This window comes from Dermacentor silvarum, chromosome 4 (genome assembly GCF_013339745.2).
Source record: "Dermacentor silvarum isolate Dsil-2018 chromosome 4, BIME_Dsil_1.4, whole genome shotgun sequence".
NCBI lineage: Eukaryota > Metazoa > Arthropoda > Arachnida > Ixodida > Ixodidae > Dermacentor > Dermacentor silvarum.
Window position 1 is genome coordinate 128,302,393 of NC_051157.2, and position 22,916 is coordinate 128,325,308.

General features: G+C 47.3%; 1 protein-coding gene across 1 annotated transcript in view; it reads left to right on the plus strand.

Annotated features, from left to right (window-relative positions):
• The window catches only part of LOC119450621 (sialin), a 71,855-nt gene that overhangs the window by 16,970 nt on the left and 31,969 nt on the right, over positions 1 to 22,916 (plus strand). Inside the window, 6 exon segments of the mRNA XM_049666549.1 lie at positions 8,379 to 8,648; positions 9,730 to 9,904; positions 13,405 to 13,541; positions 14,577 to 14,780; positions 17,002 to 17,134; positions 19,540 to 19,695. Coding sequence (XP_049522506.1) covers positions 8,379 to 8,648; positions 9,730 to 9,904; positions 13,405 to 13,541; positions 14,577 to 14,780; positions 17,002 to 17,134; positions 19,540 to 19,695 — 1,075 coding nt within the window.

Here is a 22,916-nt window from a genome sequence, read left to right on the forward strand (position 1 = left end):
ACGCAGCCTTGTTTGCTCTGCACACACGTTCATGTGTGTGTGTGTGTGTGTGTACGCACGTTCCAACAAACATCTTCTTGCCTGGTAACAAAGCAAGCGAAGCGCCACACAGTGCTATCTGACATGCACGTGAGGTTGGAAGTCCTAGGGGCGGCGCACGTGTGGGCACTTCACTTTCTCTGGCGTAGAGAACTAACATATCCGCGGTCACGAGACCCTGGACTCGGGTCGCGTGATGCTTGGTGTTAACACGCGGTACCGGCTCTGGCCGGACGGAACGAGCTGCACATTTGTCCTTATTTTTTATTTTATTTTTTTGTCGTTGCTGGCTCGCGCGGTTGCGCTGCTTGTTTCCTCGTCGACCGTATTGTGGCCGTTATTGTTTTGCATTCTACATAGCCTCGCTGAACGAAGCATAACCCTTTCCTACTTGCCGTGTTACCACCCGACCCCTGTCGAAAGCGCGTGCATCGCACCGGCAAACCGGAAATACGATTGAGCAGCGGCACTGGGGTCACGATCCTATTACCGGTTTGATGATCCCTTCGCGGCCTCAGTTCGATGAACGCACGCTTTCACTTGCGAACGCCCGCCGCAAACAGACGCCTCGGCGCTTGATTAATTGATTGAATTTATTGCGACAACACTTGGGGGGGCCATGTAGCAAAACTGAATTACTTTCGACCGATCAGGCAAAAATCGCAGCGTAAGAGCATGCCGCCCACATCGCAATGGGGCTGCCGTAGCCTGAAATCAGCTATGTCGTGCATGGATACCACGCAGCAAGGCGTCGTAGCTGCCGGGTCAGCACGGAGTTCGTAACAGACTTTGAAGCGAGAATGTAATTCAACAGTTTTAAACAATGCACTCTTGGAACAGCGGGCTCATTCACTGTCGCGGAGCTGTCGTGTTATCCGAAGCTGGGACACTGAGCGGTACGTTCTTTCACTTTTACTGTTAATGTGTTTCGCTTTCTTTGAGAACTAACCGTAATTTCTTGTGGGTGTCGAACCATTTCTGTGGGCAATCCCCAAGACAGTGCGCAATAACATAGAGGTAAAAACCTCACGGGGGTACGGTTCCACCGTCAGGTGGTAGCCATACTACCGTTGATATGAAGAGCTGTTTCGCATTCTTACCCAATGATAGATAGAATCTGTCGATAGAGACGCTGCGCCTTTGGTCAAACAGCTGTTGTTTAAAACGCTGCACGGGGTTACAAAGTCATCCGAGGAGAGGGCGCTTGATGTACCGGTTGGCTCCTGCGTACGGGCAAGCTATGGTAGTAAGGGGAACACCACCCTTAAAGCACCATGCAACAAAGTGCCACAAATAACCGCCCCTAAAAACAGGCTTAACACACTCTTGTATGGAACTGGGGTTGGTTATTCATAATTTTTAATGCGATTATCATTCTCAGGGAATTTCACCGACTTTCCGGGGCTATGTATGTATGTATGTATGTATGTATGTATGTATGTATGTATGTATGTATGTATGTATGTATGTATGTATGTATGTATGTATGTATGTATGTATGTATGTATGTATGTATGTATGTATGTATGTATGTATGTATGTATGTATGTATGTATGTATGTACGTTTTCTAACCGTGTTCCCACCAACCTGGGTCACTGTGTAGTCCATAGTTGAATGGGTAGAGCATCAGGCAGGCTGATGGGACATGAATGACCCATCACCTCCAGAGGGAAGCTCGAGATAGTAGCCCAGCTGCATGTACAGAGTAGCCCGGTTGCATGTACATTCATCGTGAGATGGGTTCTGCCGCAATTTTCACCTAATTTTCTCACCTATGACTTCAAGCAAACTACTGCTTCTCTCAAACAAATCACTTTAGAATTCCGACCTCGCAAGCCATCGCAGCAGATAACTACCAATATACTGCTGCAGTTCTTACTGACAACAAATCTGCAGAAGTGACTCCAGCACTGAAGACTGTTAACTGTTATTCTGTGAACAGCAGTGATTGTGTGCTTGTACTTTGTTTCTCTCTCTCTCTCTATTTTAGTCTTATCTTTCTACGTTCCCCTCCACCACGGCCCAGTGCAGGGTAGCAGATAGGATTTTTCTTCTGGCTAACATCCCTGTCTTTCCTTTCTGTCCCTGTCTCTATCTCTCTCTCTCTCTCTCTCTCTGCTTAACTCCGATTAATCTTCTTTGCCGCCAAGGACTGTTAGCGCTTATCGCGTAAGTTGACACGACCAGTTTTGTCCACCTGAGGGGAAATGAACGCCCATTGTTCGTTCTCCTGCGCCCGAAATTCCCCGAGATACGAAAACTACGCTCATTGAGCTGGTGGCTCACACATTGGTCTTTTAAAACTGATATAGAACCTTTTAGTGTGTTTGAATCATCCAAAGTGTGTAGTTTGCGCACATATCGCCACTTTATCTTGTTTGTATTTTTGCAAACAATCTAAATCATAAAACACCGATCTTGCTGCAAAACTGAACCCAGAAGCGGTATGCGCGATTTTTTTTATTATTATTGCCCGCCGCTCCAGTATAAGAAAGCGTCGTCCGCAGTTCTAATTCGAGCTCGTAACATGAGACTTCACAGGAAATTTTCAAATGCAGATTTGTACCAGTACATACATATGCTCGGACGTTGATACAGAAAAATGGACGGGATCGGGACGGTTCGTCAAGTCCTTCTTCCTTGTAGACTCCTGTTAAATGCCTTTACGAGTACAGTCGATCCTCAAGTTATGATTATGGACATAGCTGCCGGGTCAAAAGAAGCCACATTAGTCGTGCTATGCTGTAACATTGTGTGTGGAGCTGCTAAGGAATCTTACTGGCATTCCCTGCCATCCGTTATACCTCAATATATAGAATGACGGAGCAGTGACTCAAATCAGAATATTTATTCCAAAGTGCAGTCTGTACACAAATGCCAAGCCAACAAAGCTGGTTTAAACATTTGTGACTAGGCGCTTTAGCGACCGTGATGAGGCCGTTGTTACAACATATCGTCATTAATATAGAAATGGAAAGAAAGTCAGTACAAATGCATGGTATAAAAGATGACAAAGGGTGGAGGTTCTTAAAAATTATTCTGATGATTACAAAATAATGAATACATGTAACAATTTCGCTAAACTAGACAAGGATGACGCGACAATATTAACAAACAAAGGAAAGAGGAAAGTGAAAAATAACAAAAGGCCTGGCATCTCACAAAGTATTACGGTGTTCCACGCAACAGCGAACGTATGCAATGATTTTAGCAAGGCAAACAAGGATGAGTAATTAATATTTAGAACAATCTAGAATACTGAGAATGAATTCCAACAAATATAAGTCAAAGACATCAAAAATTGGTCACAGAAACTTCTCAGCCCTAACTTTCGCCCCTCCTACGCTCTTTCTCTCTCCACGACCCTGCGCTCTCGAAAAGCGCGCATGTATCTCTCCGTCTCGCCTGCTTGGTGCCGCGGTATCATGCATATAGGGCTGCAACGGAGAAAAACGGGTAACGGCGCCCGCCTGTTTTGCCGGTCAGCGATGTAGCCGGAAAAACAACGTGCTCTCGATCGCTCGCCGGAAGGGAAGCGTTTCCTTCCTCGTTCGGAGAGGTCGCATGCGATCCGCCTTTGCGAGCCGCACAGACCGGAAGTCGTTCGCGCAGCCGCGCGCGCTCTCTTTTCATCTTCAGCGTTCCATGGGCTTCGATGCTGCAGGAAAAGGGGAACGCGCCAACACTATAACAGCAGTCAACACGAACTACAGCAACAGCAACATTGACGACACATGCAGAAAGACCAAATCTCACAAACCAAAGCTCACAAACCAAAGAAAAAAAAATGAATACAGTTCCGCTACATGCGCAAGGTTCTGAGCGTCCCTCGAAATACGGTGGCCTCTAAATGAAGCCCACGCGTCCGCGTAAGTGTGGGAGCAGCAACTTTCCCTTCCTCGAAAAACAAAAGTTGGCTGGTCAAACCATGCGGCAGGGCGTAGAAGATGGCAGGAGCCCGAAAGTCTGATTGGCGTTTGCGGAAGAATGCGCCAATCCCACCTGACTGTAGCAGAAAACAAGAAACGCACATACCGCAGATTTAGTGCTTGTAGTTTCGAAGTGTCACTGGGATCTGTTTTGACAGGCATCTGTATCTGCTGGCCCTTCCACCGTGCATCCTTAGAGGAAAAGCAACTGACGGGCGTCAACATATCAGCCTGTTGCATGTTTTGAATCTCAGGAGCCTTGAGTCGCAGTTCCAACCAGAAGGGAAAAAAAAAACACGTGGATCAGATAGCGGGAACACAAGAAAGTAATAATATACTTGGCGGTGCATCGGGACGCCTTACAAAGGCATATATAATTAAAGTAAATGTCGCTGGAATAAAGGTTACTAACTGAAACTACTCAAGTATAGCTCAGGTACCCCAAGCTTTTCCTTTGTACAAGAACTATTTGCCACTAACCGGAGGCCTTCGCGAATAAATTAATTTCAACATTATTCGATGACCATATCAGATTCCTGGGCCGGTATTTTGTAGCGATGCCTTTGAAGTAATAATGCCTTTTCGCGCTTATCGCGCTTTGTCAGTGGTCAGAGCGATGGTCCGCTCACGATATCAACGTTGATAACGCGAGCGGACCGTCGCTCTGACCACTGACAAAGCGCGATAAGCGCGAAAAGGCATTATTACTTTAAAGGCATCGCTACAAAATACCGACCCTGTTCTTCACATGCGGCCTTACATACCGAAAGGTTCCATTGTGTGACTTTGCCCAGTCGATGTCCAACTCGAGATAAAACTCATTTGCTCCCGTACAAATCTGTTTTCATTTTCACCGCTCCTTCTCGCTATCCGACATTCGAATATACTCCCAGCTGATATCTCACGTGCTACTACGGTGAAGCACTTGTAAACAGTCTCAAGTGCTTTTTATGTCTGCCAATTTTCTATTGCTGCTATTAAGAGAGAGAGAGAGAGAGGAAAGGCAGGGAGGTTAACCAGAAGCGAGTTTCCGGTTTGCTAACCAGCACTGGGGTGGGGGATATATGGGCTGGAAATAGGGTAAAGAGGGAGATAGAGAGGGGGAAAAAGAAAAAGAACACAGGAATAGGTAACAGAAAACGCGTTCCCATCACAGACGTTCACACAGGCTGGTCGATTTCAAGAAGCGCAGTAGCGCTTGCACGGCCTTCTGATGCGATGTGAAGTCGCGTCGATGTTGCAGAATTCTTTCTTCCGACGGAGGCTGGTCGTCCAACTGGTTCAGCACGACGGAAAGTGATTGTCTCTGCACATTGCATTGTGGGCACTGACAAAGAACATGACGAATCGTTTTCGCGCCCACACAATCGCCACATGCTGCGCTGTCGGCCATCCCTATGCGGAACGCGTAGGCATTGGTAAACGCGACGCCCAACCACAGGCTACAAGGAAGGGTCGCGTCTCTCCGGGGAAGTCTTGGTGGAAGTCGAAGGCTTAAGGTTGGATCCAAGGTGTAAAATCGGGTGTGCATAAAATGTGGTTTATTCCACTCTGACGAAGTGCGTTCGCGTGCAAGTAGGCGGAGCATCCTTGCAGCATCTGTCCTATATAGACAGCGGGATCGATAGGTGGTTGTGTTCTTCATGAGCTGAACGAGCAGCTTGATCGGCACGTTCATTGCCAATGTGTTGGTATTACTTGTGCACTCTCATTATGAATGTCTTTTCTTTCCGTTGTTCATGTCTGTCACTATGGTAAGAAGTTGTGCTAATTTGTTCATTCATTTTAAAGCCACCTATGCAATGTCCTCCTAAGCTTTTCATGTACGTGAACAACCAGGGACAGTGCCGCTTCGCATATACGAACTGCTTGAACACGAGTTCTGCAGCTTCGGCGCAACGCTTTGAAGGGTTAAGCGGATAAGTTGAGAACGCAGGAAGGACTTGTCTAAAAAAAAAAGCGCTTTAAAAAATTATATTCCCTTACGATGCCGTCGACGCAAAGAGGATGCCATGTTTATCAGCAATATTGAGTATACGCCGCACAGAGGTATCTCAAGCTCACAGCTAAAACGGGTCGTTTGATCGAGTACTTATAGACCCTCTTCGCGTCGATCCCGTGGGTGCCGTCCATGTTTGATCACGTCGTGACGCGTCCATTACTTGCCTCCGTTTGCTCCGTAATTACAATGGGTGTGCTCATACACACCCATTGCGCTTCGTCCCGGTGCATCCTCTGTTTCGGCGGATATCAGAGATACTGACTGGGTGAACGACCCGAAGATTTGGCCACAGCTTCAAAGGACATGTGCGCTTTCAGAGCTTATTACGGCTTGTCGAAACGGCGCGAGCAGCGTATACGGTGCTCGTACTAAAAGCGGCGCTGTAGAAATGTATTCGAAGTGGCGCAAGCTTCCCGCTTATGAATTAATTAAATTAAATCGGGATCAGTGTGTTTCGCTCATCGTTCTTTATTTGGCCAACACTTTGGAACAGCGGCTTGTCATGCTTCTGACTCACAAAAGTTCCTCGGTACGGTCATTATCCGATCGTTTATTTCCTGCCTAATCACTCGCGGGTTTGCTCAGTTGCGATAAATTTATTCTCGCTGCGCACAAGGCTTGGAACTCAGATAGATGTTCTGTGCTTTTATAGCTTCTAGCAAAGTGGTATTATCGCGTCACTCGCTTACTCTGTGGACCGTCGCATTCAGCTCCGAGCATTCGTGTGTTGTCGGTGCAGTCGCCGTCACCCATGCTTCGGCACATTGATTCAAGTGTGCGCCCATTCACCTGTTCGTTGGCGACCGTAAGTTTGGTGTGTGAGTTTAGGGTGGATTTGCGTAGATGACGTGCGAGAAACTGACTATGCCAGGAAGCGGCGATACTCCCGTTGTCACTGCGTAACGAACGGTTCTCACTCTTGCCGACGTTCCGGGGTTAAACTCATTTTCTAGGAGGTTAGCGATACAATGCCTGCAGATGAGTGTATTATTTTTTTTATCCTCGAGGAAAGCGGGGCATCGCGAAGAGCCGGCAACACAAACAAAGTTTCCTGTCGTCCAACCAGCCACCTTCTACGATATCCGCAGAAACAGAGGTTTGCTGAGCCGCACTGACGTCATGCATATCCAGTGTAAATACCGAGGCAACGGACGCAGCTGAGGCAAGCAATGGACGCGTCACCACGTGATCGGACGTAGCGTCGCCCAGGGGTTCGCCATGAAAAGGGTCTATAGTGTCCTGTAAATGGCTCCCGGAGCCACATATAGGGAAAGTACATGAAATAGATCGCCTAACGCCATCTTTTGTACAACGCACGAAGCGAGGAAACGCGCAGCACATACGCGCAGCGCTGAAGGACGCGGAGGCTACTGGGAGAGACGACGATGTAGCAAAACCCGAGGAGTAAGCCTATAAAGCCGCAGCTTTGTCGATAATGCGACCCAGTGACGTGAAAGTGACGCGATATTATGCATAGCAAGTCTTGCACTTTTTCGTGATGGATCGGTTAGTATTCGCAGGAGCACGCAAGCAATTTCTTTTCGAGAAGAAAAGGTTAAGTCAGTGATACCTCTAGACCCAGTCGACTTCGTTTGGGTAGGTGGCACTCCTATGTTGTGGAGTGCTACAACATAGAAATTTGTAAATTTGTAATTGTAAATTGCAATATGGGCCATAAGGTAATTAGTTAAATACGTAATTAGGTGAAATTTCGTTGATTTGTTGGTTATGCATTTCAGTTTTTTGTCCGAATAATGTCCACCTCTTCGAGTAGACCAGCTCACGAACTAGAATTGTGCTATCTGCCACAGGCAACCTTTAAAGACTTTTTGAAAGTGTTCGCTGAAACACCCGGTATGACAAACAAAAGTGACGGAGCTAAAATGTCTGACTGGCAGTCCTGTGCGGCCAAAGTTCGAATCTTCGCGCTTCGCGGGGCACAGCGATTTAGTCTTTATTTACTTAAAAAATTCGGGCAAAGGGCTCTGGAATTCCAGCGATGGGCACCAGCGGGGGGCAGACATCTAAATGATTAAGGGAATGAACTGATACTAACACTGTAAAAAACATTTGTTCTCATCTGTGGATCGAACCAGGAAATATTTTCTTTTCCCGGCAGTCCCGCACTACGACCTAACCAAAAGTATATAGTAATCCGAATAGCTGGAGCACTCGAAGGGCTGGGAAAATTGCCAGTAATAAATTATTCATTTAAGCTCTGTGTTATCGTTTCGACAACGAAGGTTCCTTAACGTGCGAACCTACAAATTGGTCCCCTTTGCAGCATTCTGCTATACAGTCAGGTCGAACAGAAAACTTGTTCTACCTTGCGGAGTGCCGCAAAGCTTTCTTTTTAGTACATGTTTTCCATCTCTTCACACGTCGTGCTTTCCTCTTTTGCCGCAGCTGGCCGGTGAAGGCGAGTTCCCGTGGAGTCCGTGGACGCAGGGCGTTGTGCTGGGCGCCTTCTTCTACGGCTACGCGGCCACGCAGATGCCAGGCGGATGGCTGGCCGGACACGTCGGCGGAAAGTGGCCCTTCGGACTCGGACTGCTGGGCACAGCCCTGGGTTCCCTGGTGACGCCCGCCGCCGCACGTGTCGCCCACTCGTCCTCCTCTCCGGACGCCGGAGCGGCAGCGCTGGTCGCGGTGCGGGTGCTCGAGGGACTCGGCGAGGTAGGTAATGTGAGCGAGTATATAGTATACGCCAAAAGTGCACGGAGCGTCAGATATGAGAGAATGTTGGAATTCCGAGCAGTTTGCAAGTAAAAGCGCACAGTGGTGTTTTTTTTTTTTTTTTTGTATACTATAGAGTACAGGCTCTATAAAGCCGAATACGATACCGCGTTCCCCCACTGCGAAAAACAATTCAGCTTCCTCTCAGATCTACTGTTCCGTAAAATATGACGCCGACTGTACACTCTCTAATTTCTCTCAAGCATGCGTTCCTTCCATTTCTCACACGTTCATTATTCCGATAGCAATTGTACGGAAACTCTAGCAGAATTTCCGCCGTCGGCGTTAGGCATCGGCGTCACCGTGGGGATCCATAAGGAGACTTCGGTATGCGAGGTAGATGCTATATGACTGAAACTTCGAAGTTACTCTGACCCTGCTTTATGGTCTTGACTGATTTATTGATCATAAGTTCACAAATCAAACCACACACACACCCACGACGTCTCTCATTACCCGCTGTGTAGCTAGTATTAGAGCACTGCACGGGCTCGGGCTTACCGAAAACCCGGGCCATGGCTGGGCTCAGGTTTTTTGACGCGGGCCCGGGCCGGGCTCGTGCTTTCTGGTGGTGTGCATGTGACGTGCAGCGAGTTATTCTCGGGCGTCTAAACTTTGAAAAACATTATTTTTCGGTCTCGGACCGGTTTCGGGCCGGTTTCTGGCCGGTTTCGAGTTGGGCTCGGGCCGGGCTCGGGCCTAAGGTAAAGGGGTGGCGGGCCGGGCCGGGCGGGTAACGTAGATTATTTCCGGGCCCGGGCCGGGCCCGGGTTTCGCCATAAGTCTTTTGATCGGGCTCGGGCGGGCCGCCCAACGTAAAAACTGGCCCGGGCCGGGCCCGGGCTGAAAAAATCGGCCCGTGCAGTGCTCTAGCTTTTATATGTTAATTCCAGTGAATTTATCAATTAGATAATAAATCGGAAGTTATCTGATGCAAGATGGAAGCATATCATAGTGCAAGAAGTGTGGAACTCTAGCCCCGGCACCTCGCTCACGTCATGAATCTCACGGCTGCGCGCAGGGCGTCACGTACCCGGCCATGTTCAGCATGGTGGCCGAGTGGGCACCTCCTCACGAGCGTGGATCTCTGCTCGCCGTGGCATACGTGGGTGCCAACGTGGGTGCCATCCTGGCCATGCCCATGACGGCTATGCTGTGCGACACCATCGGGTGGGAGGCCGCATTTTACGTTTTCGGTGAGTGCTGCATGGCGTTTCTTAGCCGTTGTCGCCGTCATAATTAATATTATTAGCGTATCTTTCATTCAACTATAATGCAAAAGCCCTTTACCAACGACCGCCAATTGGCCATATGTCTTTTGTGCCAACCGTCTCCACATTCTGCCGGCAAATTTCCTTGTGTCATGGGCTGTCCAACGGGCCCGCGACGCGGCGAAGAGACTCGGCCTCTCTGTCCCGACGTGGGAGCGGCCCGCTGCGCGCTAGCGCGCGCCCTAAAGGACACTAATAAAGTTCTCCATCCATCCATCCATCACACCCACCTCGTTCTCGGCGGTCCTCGACTGTGTTTTCTATTCTTATGCCTTCCTTATTGGATTGGCCAACAGCCCCACGTGCGACACATGCAGCAGGGATGAGACGCTCGCACGCATTATCTGTGTCTGCCGACGTTAGAGTGCCGAGAGGCAATTGATGTGCGGAGTGATGGACCAATTGGATAATCGGCCACTATCAAAACTGAAAGCGCTGGGCCAGTGTTCCGCATGAACATCCACGCAGTCCTTATTCGCGCTACTAAGATTCTTGTGATTTACGGGGCTTCAAGATAGAATTTAAGAGCGCCGCCCCCTGCCACTCTATAGTGTACGGTGAATTTTTAATTGTAATGTACCTTTCTTTCCTGATATTGAGGATAAAATGCTTATACTACTGTAAGACAGAATGCTATGTATTTTTTAGAAAATATAACCTCATTGTCATTACAGGAGCTTTTCTGTTTTTGTGGTGTATTAAAATCAACTTTGGTCAAAATAAGAAAAATTATTGTGAGCGAGCGAGTGCCAGTAGCGCGAGTCGGCCCACACCGGCCACCAATCGTCGGTCAGAAATCGAAAAACATAGAAACCCAGCAGAAGACCCAGCTCTGACGGAACGGTTCGGCACGGCTCATTCAAGGAGAGAGGACCGGCTTCCTCACTCCGAAAGAACCGCCGCTCACTTACTTAACCACGGCTTCCTCTGTCTTCAAAAGAGCGGCCCACTGCTGAGCGCTCAGGAGCGAGCCGGATCTTTTGAAGAGCGAGAGAGCCGAGGCGAAAAGAACGGCCCGCTCCTGAGCGCTCAGGAGTGAGCCGGATCTTTCGAAGAGCGAGAGAGCCGAGGCGAAAAGAACGGCCCGCTCCTGAGCGCTCAGGAGTGAGCCGGATCTTTCGAAGAGCGAGAGAGCCGAGGCGAAAAGAACGGCCCGCTCCTGAGCGCTCAGGAGTGAGCCGGATCTTTCGAAGAGCGAGAGAGCCGAGGCGAAAAGAACGGCCCGCTCCTGAGCGCTCAGGAGTGAGCCGGATCTTTCGAAGAGCGAGAGAGCCGAGGCGAAAAGAACGGCCCGCTCCTGAGCGCTCAGGAGTGAGCCGGATCTTTCGAAGAGCGAGAGAGCCGAGGCGAAAAGAACGGCCCGCTCCTGAGCGCTCAGGAGCGCTCAGGAGCGAGCCGGATCTTTTGAGCCGCTCTTTTGAAGAGCGAGTGAGCGGTGGTTCAGTAAGTGAACGGTTCAGTAAGTGAGCGGCGGTTCTTTCGTTCTTCAGCCGAAGGCGAGGGGGTGAAGGCGACTCTTGCGAGGAAGGGCGGGAGGGCAGTTGCTTTCTCGTACCGCTAATGGATGGTACGCGGTTTGTTTGTGCTCGTCTCTCTTTCTCTCTCGCCCCATGCAGGGTAGCCAACCGGAACTACTTCTGGTTAACCTCCTTGCCTTTCGCCTTTTTTTCGCATACGTTCTCTGTCTCTCTCTTCCCTTTGCATCTGGGGCCGAATTAGCGAAACATACCTTTTTTCCCACTTGTGCCCCGCCTAGGAACCGGAAGATTTCGATAACGAGCCTACAATATTGTCACGTTGTAGTGGCGGTGAAGAACCTGACATTCGCAAAACTATGTGTCACCAATTAACTCTTTATTTGGACAAACCGCTGCCCAGAAAAATGAATTACACTCAAAGCACAACGATCGCGGCGCGCACAGTCGGTGATCGTCGAAAATATGATCTGCGAGTCACGTGCATCAGCCATTTATACATGACTTTTCGAAGATTCCAGCGCAATCGCTAGTGATCGCGTGCCTTCCAGAATGTACAATACTATTCGCGTCACGGATGCAATCTGATTAGACAAGGTTTGGCTACAACACACTGAACTGATGGATTCGGCAAGAACGATCGAGAATGTTCTGATGCATGCAGGCGCGGGTTGCACTGCGTAATAACTTTTAATATTTGTTAGCCTGTGAAATGCGGTCACCGAAAAAAGATAACTAAGTACGCTTGTCAATACCCGCCAATGACCGACAGTTCATACGTACAAAACCCTTTGCGAATTTCATCGCAGGTTCTTAATGGCCAAAAAGAAAAAGAACGTTTAGGTCACGCTAGCAACTCAGTAAGAACGTTTGTATGAATTGCCTACTTTATGACTCGCAAGGACTGCTTTGAAGCAACACTGAATTACCATGATGACGGCTGTCCGTAAACTGTCAGAAAGGTGCTTGAGCTGCGGAATAGTTCTAACACACAAGGCGGAGTTCTCAAAGCTTTATTTTGTTCCTTAACGGGCAGTTTATTTGGGCTCATTATTGACATGTATTTTTTCTATTTATTTGGTTTCTATGTTTTCGTTTTGTTGTAATTTAGATGTTCATTTGCCAATTTATTATTGTTCTGGTTGAGACACGCTGCCTGCTGTTCTCTTGTCCTGTATTCATATTAGAGCTCTTTATATGTGATGTCCAGTACGTAGTGCTTGTACGAATGGTCTCTACCCCTCGTCTGCATCACTCTTCGATTCTAGCAAATCGAGGCCAAAATTTTCTTAATGTCCGCTTTCTGATTTCACTCTTTCCGTACACCATTTCTCACTGTTAATATGACAATCATATTTTTTTAGAGAGCCGGCTACGAAAACGGCAAACGTTTCGCATACCATAGAATGCCATAAAATAAAGTCTATCAGTCCAAATTCACTTGCAGTCAGAAGTCTAAAATTTATCTACAGGAATCGATAAAAAGTTGGCCGCTCTTCCACAAAGTCGATATTGCCCGAGGACATTCTTATTCTCTGAAACAGATGAAAAACACTTGTGAAACGTCAACCAGTCCTGTACTAGAATCAGCCCTTCATAAATTTTATGCGATGTCGCTCTGGTGACAAGATTTAATAGGTTTATCCCTGTCACTGACCCACTTCTATACCCAGCTTCTTGATTTCGTGACCTTCATCAACGATATCTTGGCCGCATTTCTTGAATACAAGGCATCAGCTAGTAATACCACTCGTCCCTCTTGTCCCAGTCGACAAATGATAAAGTTAGCGCTTTCTGTTTTCATTATTCATGGTGCGATCCTCACAGCTCAGTGTATAAAGTGAACGTTGTTCACCGCCCATCTGCCGATCCGATCACAAAAGTTCACCATTCGCAAAAATCTATTCTACGTTCAACTTCTCTCACCACTGAAATCGCCTCCGTGCGCAGGCCTAGTGGGATGCGCCTATTTCGTGCTGTACTCGTGGCGAGTCCGCAGCACGCCGGAGGAGGACCCGTGGATCAGCGATTCAGAGTATGACTACATCGCCATTGGACGCACCGCCAGGCCTCTGCCGCCACTACAGGTGCGTACTGCATTGCAGAGTAGCCAACCGGACACTTAATCTGGTTAACCTCTCTGCCTTTCACCTCTTGTTTCCTTCCTCCTCCTGTGGCTGGAAAAGCTAAATCCCTTCATTCAACACATATGAGAACGCAATTCGCCAAGCATCGAAAATCGGTCATCAAGCTTGGCGGCTTCAATCAACTGCGATAACTCGGCACACCTACACATTGAGGGCAAAGGAAAGGATTTGGTCAAGCTATGATGAGAGAGAGTGCACGTAAACTTTATTTCAAATTTCCCGGTACAGGCGGCACCAATTTCGGTCCTAGAACTTGAGGTGTCGGATCAGCTAGGCTGTGGTTGTGCGTAGTAGGGAAGGAATCCGCCACCCACTCCTCAAAAGTGTCGCTGCGTTGCGGACGGGCGCGAGTTAGGCTAGGCTAGTCTATATGACCGGACGGCTCCCCGAACAATCCTTGCGCTCCGTCGTCCTCGTCTGGTATGTGCCAGTGGTATGTTCCGTCTGGCATGGGTGCCAGTTGCAGCCAACGCATTATAAGTCAAACAAACAATAAATAGCTAAATCTTTTCGCTGTACCCAGTTCTACAGAATGTGAGCACCGCCCGGGATAGTAGCATCTACCACAGCTTCGACAGGCGCTCTTGCTTTTGCCTGGAGCACCAAAGATAGCAGGGGTACAAGCGTGCTCTTAGCCAGTTACTCGGTAATTAAGGGATCTCTAAGCTTGGAAAACGGGTTTTGGGCTTCCTGAATCACAGCAATCGCCTACGTTGTATCTGTGCAGTTACATGTTCGGTTGGAGAACGCGAATGCCACAGAACACTACGAAATACTGCCCAAGTAACTGATTCCTTATTTACATTTTTTTAAGCTTGTCACACATCTACTAAATACCACATCCACTCATGAAACTCCAATGCTCCAATCTGTGGAATCTGTACTTCAGTCTGTGCTTTAGAATATGTCATATAAGAGCAGCGTACTAGCTAGTTAGTGTTCCCACTCTACATGAGCAGTCTCTCTGCACCGCAGGCCAAGACTATGGAAGCTGGCAGCGCGGACCTCCTTAACGCCAAGGACGGAACAAAATGCGACACACCGTGGTTCCAACTGCTGACCTCCGTGCCTCTGTGGGCGCTTACGGCATCCCGGTTCGCCTGCCTCTGGGGACAGTTCACCGTGCTCACGGGCCTACCCACCTACCTGTCTGCCGTGCTACACATGCCACTGGCCAAGGTGAGTACAGCGGTGACAGTATGATATGCGGCCAACAAGCCATTAGCTTTAAAGTTACTGTCGAAGGTCTCGTGTCAAACAAAGCCAGGCTGCAATAAGTCCTGAATCACGACATCAGCGTTCCCTTGAACAGTGCACGGTAGGCTGCATGCAGGGACATGCGTTTTTATTCTTATAAGTGTGAATGTAGACTGCGCGCTTATATTTTTTTTTTTCGCTAATACTGTGCAACGAGGCCGCTTTCGTTTCTTTTTTTCTTGGTCAAAAAAAAAAAGAAGGCACGGAGCTCAACCATATAGAGTCCGGTTTGCTCCCCAGTACCAAGGGAAAGGGAAGAAAATGAATCTAAAGAGCTAGGAAGGCAGAAAGATAAGTAGTGAAACAGAAATTGGCGTACAAAATTGTGAAAATCCTTCACTAAATCACGGCATATCTGGCAGGACCGTATAGACCGCAGGACGCTAACTAACGCTCTGGCCGCTTTCGGCGCGAAAAAATTTTCCAAAAAGCAGGGGAACTCATACTTCAACGTGTTAATAGGATGTATTTTACCATTTGTTGTCATTTGTGTACTGACGATGCCACCCGCACAGGTGACGAAGCGTCTACGTTTTTGCTATATTTTATTGTTGAGTAAAGCCAGCGATAACACATTGAAGCTTTCAGCGCATACGTCCGCTCTGACCGCAGTCCTAGTATACTTTGTTCTGACAGTGGCCGGCTATCCAGTGTCACCAACGCGGTAGACGGCACCTGTCTCTCCGTACTATAACGTGCCAGATGCACAGAAGACAAGCTATTGTTTCCGTAAGCCGGAAGTGCAATAGGCTGGGCTGAATTCAATGAAACACTTGGCATACGTGTTTCCTTGATGTGGCTGGAGATTTAGCGACCGAAAGGTGGCCAGGCTATAGTCCACGTCTCTGTAGTAATAGTATAGTCGGTGACAATCTAACAACTACAATGTAACTCCCCCCCCCCCCCCCCCCAGCAACGTAGCGCACCTGCTATTGACCTCTGAAAGAGAGCGGAACCAGCGGGAGTCTGCTCACAGCTTAATGACTTTGGTCGGCTAATGTAAATGCTAAGCTAATTAGAAAATAAGCGCTAGTTGGTTCAAGCTAAAGTATTGCCTTTGGCTGGACAGTGGCTTTCCCTGTAAAATATGCCTAGATGTTCAGGATTCATCCTGAAACCAGTGACACAACGACCGATCTGCACGGAGAAAATAGTTGTTTCAAGCACGCGAAACCACTTGACATCAGATAAATAAGTGAATCTAATTGGCTGGCCCAGATACACAAATTGTGTTTTAGTTTGACAGTGTACATATAACCTTGTAATTCTCAGGTTTCACCGACTATAGTAGTAGTAGCCCACTTCTAGCAATGTGGAGATGAGCATGCTGAAGCCGCTGTGAGCACTTTTATGCATGCTGAAGAGGCTGTGAGCATGCATAAAAGTGTATTTCCGAGCGGGAATCAAACCCGCGAATACACGAAAAATTGCCGTGCAACTGGCCGCTCGAAGCACTTAGAGTGCATTCATGGGCTTCTTTGCGTAAAACACTTTTATGCAGTGTATTGAGCAACAGAAAGCTGTATCGGGAGTTTTCATGTCACTCAACAATTTTCTCATTGGCACTTTGCATTTAATTATAATATTTGAGAAGTTTATTAATAATTGAAGACTAATTATGCAATTAGACGGAGTGCAAAAAAAATAATCTGAGTATCTCCAGGCGACGGCAAACAACACGAAGTTGGTTCTGTCCTGCTACGAGGCCCTTGCATATTTTTAAATCTTAGTGCACGATAGTTGGGACGCCCTGTATATGGTATCCATATCCGCACTTCATCGTCGCTCACAAAATAAGAGCTTATTAATATTGATAATTGATATCTTTTATTCCCTTATGGACGAAAAGGAGGGATCAGACTTTTCAGTTCAGTTAATTTGTATTATTCAGCGGTCCCTTATGTAGACGCAAAAAGAAAAAAAGACATAATTTGAACGTAATTCTGATTTATGTCTCCATTTAGCGGATTTTCAGCGGATTTTGGGTGCTCTTATTGCGGGTTTTAGAGTTTTCTGGGGTCTCGACTAGTGTTTCGCTTTCTTTATTTCTAGTTGGCAACACTGTACGTGCGACCAAAACCTTCTGCCTGTCTATTTATTTTTTTCTTACTTGGTGTTTTTTGCTCATTCCTTTACTTCGCAGAGCGGCCTGATCAACGCGGCCATGTTCGGGGCCCAAAGTGTGGGCATGCTAGCAGGCGGGCTGCTAAGCGACCGCCTGCGGAGAAAAGGCCACCTCTCCACCACGCTTATTAGGAAACTCTTCCAGACTGCTGGTGAAGACCGCTTACCACTAGTTCTTTGCAGAGCATGTATACCTGTCAGGTTGTCTTGAGGATAGGCAATTACGCACTAGAGTAAAATCTGTGTTAGAAATCTAGCTATTCATTTAATGAACTTGCACCCAGAAAGAACCAGTAAACCTCAAATCGTACCCGTAGCGGCGAGCACAGCCCGCGAATCTGATCTCGTGGGTCAATTCTACGTGTCCGCTATATATACATGCATCACAATACATTCCATAGTGACCGCGGGTTCTCGCGTACGTTCGAGAATACGCAACATTGTTCGCTTCGAGCGCGCAAACTGATTTGATGAGTCTCTTTTGCCGTAGAACCGGTGGCAACATTCAAGAACTTTCGAATGCAGCATAGGCTCGTCTTGGGCCGTGTGATAACTTGATAACAGCAATAATCCGCTAAAAAAAAACTGTCCCCAGCAAAAAAAAATCTAAATAAAACAATGCACGCGCAACAATACCACGTTGTGAAATGCGGAGCCGTTCCTTTCAATCCACTGATGGTGTTTCTGAAACTAACGTCATTATGACCCCTCAGGTCGTCAGCGCACGACCTGCTCTTTCGCAACTGCGCGCAGCGATATGCTTCGACCCTGCGCTGAGCACGTCTTCAATTAGGCCTAACGAGATTCCAGCGCATGATAGTTTGTCGAGCAACACAAACAAAGACAACCGACATGTTTAGCGTACGGGATGCAAGTATTTCGCTTTCAGTGACCCAGAGTCTGTTTGAATATTGCTAGGATCAAAGCGACTTGCGCACGCTAGCGCAGGCACGCCTTTTTGCGCCACCTAATCAAAAACTTTCTCATTTTGCTGCTGCTCACAAAATAGGTGTTCGGCTTAAAGGCCCGATCAACTTTCAGTAGAAGTATTTAGTTATATGACACTAAACATAAGTCATCAACTTGAAATTCAACAGCCCAGATTCTGTCGCCTGCTAATATTAATGTTTTGCAGAGTATCGCGTTACAGCAAGCATGAAGAACCATGCGTTTATTATTTATTATTTATTTATTTATTTATTTATTTATTTATTTATTTATTTATTTACTTATTTATTTATTTACGTTTTCAATACCTCAACGACCCCAATTGCAATCCGTTAAAGTCAGCACGAAGGATAATGACTGGTGGGCAGAAGTATGTGGTGAAGGAGGGTATATGCTGGTTTTAAATTGCTGAGGCGACATGAAGAATGATAGGCTGGTTTTATGGCAGGGGCTCGAAGTGCTTGGTGGTAAAAGTTATGAAAAAGGGAAAGACGAGCTACACTGCAGCGCCATCAAACACGCGAAGGTTAGCACGTGATTTCATGGCGGTAACACCTAAATGACACGGATTGTCAGAGAATATGTATCGCGCGGTGCGTTCTTAACTGATTTTAAGGGTTTTAAAAGGTTATCTTGGAGAAGGTCTCAGACTGCGTATGCGTATTCCAGTTTGGGCAGTGTTACAGCTCATTGAGGAAGTGGCTAAATGAAGGTTACGCTGTAGAAAACCACATGCATGGATACCTTCGTTAGTTACGCATGTTGTGTGAAGGAACCACATAAGAGTTGCCTAAATACTTGTAAGAGAATGCATTGTAGATCTGACTGTCTATAATGATATACTGCAATGCATTGTAATAATGACGCCTGTGTAAGGAGACTAGCGATGTTTTCTTAGCATTTAATGACAGGAGCCATGAGTTGCACCCGTCTTCCACTGAGCGAAATTCGCACTCAAGTGCATTAAAGTCGGCGAGGTTATTAATTCAGCGATAAATTGCACAATCATGTCCAAATAGCCGGATTTCAAAGGAAAGGTTAGGTGATAGATCGTTATTGTATGTTAAAATAAAAGAGGGCCAAGAACTGTGCCCTGGGAAAGAATGCGTGGGTGGCAGAAGAGCTTGAAACTTAGAACTATTTGTGGATATTTACTGGCATTATCACGTTATAGTGACGAACATAATGCAGTGAATGAATCTTGTTAGCTTCATACCAGACACTTCCTAAGAGTTGACGCTTTGGTAATTTCGCCCCTGACTCAGCTTGGATCTGACAACACTGCCCATAAAACGAAATGTAACGTTGTATTTATTACTAGTGACCTTTCTGCCTCTTAGCTTCACGACACAGTTTACGAATTATGGGCTGTTTTACGCTCTTTTTCTTCTAAGATTATCTACAATGAATGAAGGGTTGTTTAGGTCAGCTTCGGAGAGCCATAGTGCCAAAGATACCTTTATCATTTTTTTCTCAAGGTGTTCTCATATTCACTCTTATTATCATTTGATGTTGCCATGATGTTAAGCTTTTAATTTTCTACGAAAGCAATCCTTCTGCCATAAAATATGGACATAACGTGTTTTGCTCGACACGATGCTTGCTTCAGCCTTGACTGGTTCGGGTCTTCTACTGGCGCTGGTGCCGTGGGCCGGGTGCAACCACACACCGGTCGCCTGCCTCCTGGTGCTTGCCATGGGAGTCTACGGTTTGGCCGCTGGTGGAGCCACGCCCGCACTCGTAGACATGGCGCCCGCACACGCCGGTAGGTGTCGTTCTCATTGATCTGCAACTAGGGTGTCTCTCAGGGTAGCAATAACCGCGTTGTTTGCTGCAGCGCCTGCCATATCTGTGTTCATTCCCCGGCAGCACATGGCTGACTCAGAGGTGTAAGAAGATCTTCAGAAAAAAAAAAGATGTTGTGCAGAAATCAATGCACGTAAAATTAGCGGTAAGCGTTAGCAGTACAGGTGGTCAACTGGTGGCCATTTTACAATTCTATAAAATAATAAAATACCAGTTGTAACATTTCTTTGATTGCATATACCAATGTGAAATCTGCGTCATCACAGGCATCCCCCCCCCCTTTTTATTCTTAAATTTTTTTCGTGTAGCAGCATTCAACCGCAGTGCGACGTAGTGTAACATGCACTCATGCTCCCCACAATGTATATCACGAATAGTGAGATTAAAACATAAAGTGTTTTCGTACTAAGTGAATATTTTTGATACCGTTTTGTTTGCCGGGATTTGAGGACCGATTGTTGCACATTTAGTTTTTGTACTCTCAAAGTACTATGGGTTGGATTCCTTCTTGAGAGAACATTTCGCCTCGATGAGACGTCAAATATGTCTCATAAGTTAATATTTTACAGCGTAAGCTGTTATGGCTCATGCAATAGCCGTTTCTTGTCGCGATGATGCCGCCGCCGCCCCGTAACTGCTATCGCCGGAAATAGAAAAAAATGTACCCGCTCATCCGCCCGCGTGGGAGTCGGATACTTTACCACTGAGCCACGCAAGCGCTTGCTATCAGGCAGAAGAAAATTCCCTTTATTCGCGCCCTATAGGCCGGCGCGCAGGCGCTGACCTAAAGGCCGGCGCGCAGGCGCAGACGACCCGAGCCTCCACCAGTATGGTGGCGCCATCTAGTTAACGTGCCTGCAACCGCCGCGTGCGACGAGATGCGATTCAGACGCGATGCGATTCAGACGAGGCGCGCAATCAACACTATCCCGATATTACATGTGCGCCACGTATTCTGGGTACCGCTTCGGTACACGTTATGGCGTCTAGCTCCTTGCAAGGTACGAACCGCTGCTGAAGTAGCGAATCGTAGAGCTACGTGCGCGGCTACAACCAGGCATCATCGGGCTCAGCAGACTGCTGTGCAGAGAGCATACAGAAGCCGCAGGTCGCCGTCGACGCCGACGTCGGGCGGACAGTTCAGATCGTTCTCGTCAAAATCGAGGCGAAGACACTTCGCCGCGAAGACCTTGTTGTGCGTGGTGCCGAAATTGGAGCTACTCTTGCGCCGCTCAACCAGCTTACGCGTGACTGTGCTGCGTGTGCAGCGCAGGCCTGTGACTTTTTACCCTCTTCTTAGTGTAATGAAGGTGGTACTGCTTATGAAATGCTTCTTGAAGAAATTTCTGAAACACGTGACACAAGCAGCATCAGTAATTTGGTGGTACACCCGCCACCGTGCACCATTTAATTTGAAGTTAGGTGCTCGATGTGATAGCTCAATTTAAAAAAACACATACTGAAGACACGGTTATATGCAACTCACAAGTGTTCATTGAGACTAGCCCCCGAGCATGTCTTATGTCGAGCAGATCTCGACATAATTTGCCACATACGGCATATGTAGCCTGACTGGCGTAACCACAGATAACAAGCTTATTTATTTTATTTATTTATTTAAAAATACCTTACAGGCCCCTAGAGGCATTGTGTCTCTTTGTATTGCTAGCAAACTTTCGCAACTGAATGGACCAGCAGCAGAGTGAAGCCATGCACTGGTCACACTTGTCACACTGGTCAATCCTCTTCAGGAACCCCTATAAAAGAAATCCTCCTGTGTGAAACAGCATAACTCAGCTTCAATAAAAACTACCTACGAGCCATCTAGCAGTCTGACGTAGTCTGTGCGCACATTTGTGTGGCTTTCGATAGGATATTAACAAGGCTTGAGGTCGTTGATGCGTGCAAGAATTGACTGCACACCCCAGCCTCAGAGCACAGTTCGTTGGATAGGCATTGGTCATGGGCTTCTTCAGACAGACCACAAAAAACAGGTTTTCCAGGCAATCATCATACATTAGCACCTGTGAGGAAAACCTATAACTTTCGCAGTTCAACAGAATACCTCGCAAACGAAGAACAATTGTGGTAATCAGCAGGCCAGACTGCGATAGTTTTCATTCGGATGTGCTTCCCGTGTTCATTTCTGAAAAGGTTCTAGAGTGGGGCGTGGTCTGTCCACAGCCGCCTGTTTTCCCATGTATTAGAAACTAAGTGCTACTGAAGGGATCCATAAGTACCACTTTTAAGAAATTACTAAGAAAGAACCATGTTCAGGTTTCTGCTTCCGGCTCTAATAATTGCGCCTTTCATCGGTTAACTCACGTCCCTCTTGATTTGCACCATACACCAAAGCCTTCTTTCCGGCTTTTTTTTTGGAAACGGTAACATATTTCAGCCATTCGTAGAGTGGTTCATGAACTGGGGCAACTAGCATCAAGGCATCTTTCTCGTAGGCCAGAGACCGACTGACTGTGAGAACTTTCTGCTGGCCCCGCGTACCAGCCTGACCGCTGTAAGAAATGGGCACTTTAATGGTGGCTATAAAGAACGCTGGCGGACGCGATAACAACCGCTTCTAAGAATGTCACGACCTTGCCCACGAGCCGTGGGCGTGGAGGACATCGAAGCACCCTGTCTGGAACACCCGCACTACACATATAGCGCACTTTTGTGACCTGAAACGCTGCCGTCGTTAATAACTTGAGTATCAGACTCTTTGCAGCTTCGAATAAATCAGTGCCATAAGAACTAATCTTGAAGAACTTGTTTTCGGTTGTTTCGCTTCTGTCCCTCCTCCTGCACAGGCTTTGTCTTGACACTGGCGTCTTCGGAGCGCTGTGAGCTGCTCCTACTCAGTGGTCTCGTAGCATCTCTTTAATTACATGAACCTTTAATTACATTTTGAGAACCTACCTAAATATGGCACAAATATATCAGTTAAGGTTTTTTTGACGTCCCTCAACATTCTGGCTCCCCCCCCCCCCCTTTATATATCTGTATTATGTACGCCTTCCCGTGCGCTCATGGCAGCCACTCCCAGTCGGCGAAGGGATCATGACGTCAAGTTACATGTTGTACTTACAAAAGGACCCTGTTTCCTTGTACTTTAGAGCTTATGTTAAGAAATTATTTCTTCGCCGTTAACCTCACTAGACCAGGTATCGGTGTGCTGTTTTA